Genomic DNA, 2,931 nt, shown 5'->3' with positions numbered 1-2,931 from the left:
GGGGGCGGGGGGGCGGCCGTTGACCCGGTGACCGCGGCGCCGCCGGAGGCTGGAGGTGCCGTGCGGCTCGCTCCCGCCTCCCTTCAGGGTACATGGCGCCGCGCCCGCCCCGCGCCCCGCCGCGCCCTCCGCCCGCCCGGGTCTGACGGAGCCGGGCAGCCATGAGCGCCAACCCCCAGTGGGACACCAGCAGGGCGCTGGGGGTGGCCAGGTTCTTCCATCTGGTGTGCGGGGTCCGGGATGCCTGCGTGACCCCGTTCCTGACCCTCTACCTGCGGCAGCTGGGCTTGGCCGCGCCCTGGGTGGGCATCCTAATGGGAACCAAGCACCTGATCGCAGCCTTCTGGGCTCCCTTCTGTGCCTTCCTGGCCAAAAGCTACCAGAAGCGGAGGGTGCTTCTGATAGGCTCGCTGCTCGGCTCGGTGGGAGCCAGCCTGTTGATGGTCCTGGTGCCGCCCTTGGACAGAGACCCAGGGTACCGCTCGTGTAACGGAAGCCACAGCGTGACCGCCACGGTCCCACCACCGGCGGTCGCACTCACCGTGAACTTCACCTCCGCCCCCGAGCCGGCTCCGAACTACCCAGCGCCCAGCCTCCCAGCCCAGAGGAGTACTGGGGTCGGCCCAGCCGATGGCTTCAGAGAAGGGCCTGGGGAAAGTGGCCAAGAACCTTTGAGTCGTCTGCCCAGCTCCTTTGTGGGCTCCATCCAAGGAACCAGGACCACATCCCGAGTTCTCCATCCTGTTACTTCAAGAGTGAAAGATACTCCCCAGGAAGCTGCTTTTAGGATGGTCGGTCCTGCCCTCCCTTTGCTTGCTGGGGGTACGGCGTTGGCAAGTCCGGCCAACCAGTCGGCAGCCAAGGGGATGGCGGGGGCCCTCGACCTCTCCTTGGAACGGTTGCGGTGGACTTTCATCCTCTCCCTGGGCTCCATGGTGTTCTGGGAGCTACTGACATCCCCTCTGGAGCAGGTGGCAGATGACAGCCTTTATGAATACCTGGATTTTGTGGACGCCACTGACCGCTACAGAAGCCTGTGGATCTGGAGGCTGCTGGGCATGTCGGCAGGCGTGTGTGGCATCTCAGCCTTGGTGGGGCAGCTGGACTGCCTCCTGATGACAGGTGGCCCCCGGGGTGTAGTGCACTTCTACGGCTACTCACTGGTCGGCACCCTGGCTTTACTGGTGAGCATTGCCTTTCCCGTCCCCGTCTGCAGGCGGTGGGAGCCCAGCTACAAAATGGTCAAAGCCCTGTCTCTCGTAGGCGGTGACCCCCGCCTCATCACCCTCGCCCTAACTGTCTTCTTGATAGGAACCGCCACCAGCACCGTGCAGAACTTCTTGTTCTGGCACATGAAAGACCACGAGAGCACCGAACTGGTCATGGGCTTCTCAGTGGCCCTGGGCTTGCTGGGGGAAATCCTGCTTCATCCTCTCAAAACTCCGTTGCTTAGGAAGCTGTCCAGGGTGGGCACGGTGGGGCTAGGGCTGGGCTGCCTGGCGGGGCAGCTTCTGTATTTCTCTTTCCTCTGGAGCTGGTGGTCTGTCCTTCCCGCTCAGATCTTGAGCGCCGTCAGCCACGGGGCTCTGTGGTGGGCAGTCGGGGCCACCATAGAGCATCTGGCCACTCCCGGAACAGAGAGACCTCTGAGTGCCATGTTCCGAGGCCACTTTCACGGGGTCGGGGCCGGCCTGGGCAGCTTTGTGGGGGGCTTCGTGGTGATGCATTTCAGCTTAGCTGTGCTCTACCGGTCCTGCTGTGTGGTCCTGTTGCTCTGGCTGGCCTTGTTCCTGTCCATCCAGTCCAGACTGCCCCAGGAGCGGAAAATCAACTACTCTAAGCTGCTGGCCGTGGGGGCCAGTGACACGAGTGATTCTGAGCAGGGGACCGAACAGGACTGGCTTGTGAAGGCCATGAGAGACGAGCACTCAGACTGGAGGGGCTGAGAGACAGTCAGGATGCGCTGATCTGGGGAGGAGCCAAAGGGATGGACAGCACTTAGCCTGCTGGGGACAAACCCCACGAGTCCTGCCAGGAGTGCAGGGAGCCCGGGGAGACAAAAGCATGTCTGTGCCAAGGCCCCACGGGAGCATCTCATCGCATGATTTTCTTTACTTTTGTAGTAAAAGGAGATTTAACTTTTGGCTGTTCAGTCTTTTTAAAATAATGGAGCAAGAATACATTTGCTAAAAATCAAAAAATGTCCCTTGGTGGTCACTCTTTTTTGGCGTATGCGGTTTGCAAGAGCTTTGCGTGGTGCTGTTGATTTCAGCCACGGCTGCACTGCTCAGGTGAAACTGACGGGGCTGGGAAGGCTATGGAACTGCAGGACTCAGTCGGCGGAGGGGGCAGCAGGCTTCGATGAGTCGTGTACATTCCTGTGGATCTTAAGGCTTGAGCCCGAGCCTATAAAAGCCGTGCCGTGGGCAGGTAAGGATGGTCATGAGAACCGGAACTCTTCTCTCTGTCTCTCTCTCTCTCTCCACTGATAAACAGGTGCCCACACTCACACCCAGGTACCTAATTAAGTCTCCAATAAGAGAAAATGATGGGAAGTGTAATGTGTGTGTGGGGGGGATAGGGGGTGGAGGTGAATAGGTTTTCATTCTTACTCTCAGATGTGTGTGTCACCAAAACGGGATCCTTAGACTCGTCTTCCATGCTTAGATGAGGGCAAGAGCCATTTCACGTCCTTTGGACTCCCATTTGGCAGGCTCCGCCTCTCAAGAGCACATGGAGACTTTTTGCGTCTGCTTCGTGAGGGTGCGGCAGCCTCCTTAGGGCTAGGATGCCAGTACCTGTGCCATAGGACCTCCCACAACAAACCTATGAATAAATCAAAGTTGTTCACTGCATTTTACAAGCAAGAAAACGGAGTCTCAGGAAAGTCACACATTGGGTCACTGTCGGAAACACCTCGAGAGCCCTGAT

General features: G+C 59.2%; 1 protein-coding gene across 1 annotated transcript; it reads left to right on the top strand.

The window, feature by feature from the left end:
- The first annotated feature begins 161 nt into the window (after positions 1-161).
- MFSD6L (major facilitator superfamily domain containing 6 like) lies at positions 162-1,946 on the top strand. The gene has a single exon (XM_007457858.1). The coding sequence runs from the start codon at positions 162-164 to the stop codon at positions 1,944-1,946; it is 1,785 nt and encodes a 594-aa protein (XP_007457920.1).
- The last annotated feature ends 985 nt before the right edge of the window (positions 1,947-2,931 follow it).

Source organism: Lipotes vexillifer, unplaced genomic scaffold (assembly GCF_000442215.2).
Source record: "Lipotes vexillifer unplaced genomic scaffold, Lipotes_vexillifer_v1.1 scaffold611, whole genome shotgun sequence".
Classification (NCBI taxonomy): Eukaryota; Metazoa; Chordata; class Mammalia; order Artiodactyla; family Lipotidae; genus Lipotes; species Lipotes vexillifer.
This window is presented reverse-complemented; position numbering and strand designations above follow the sequence as displayed.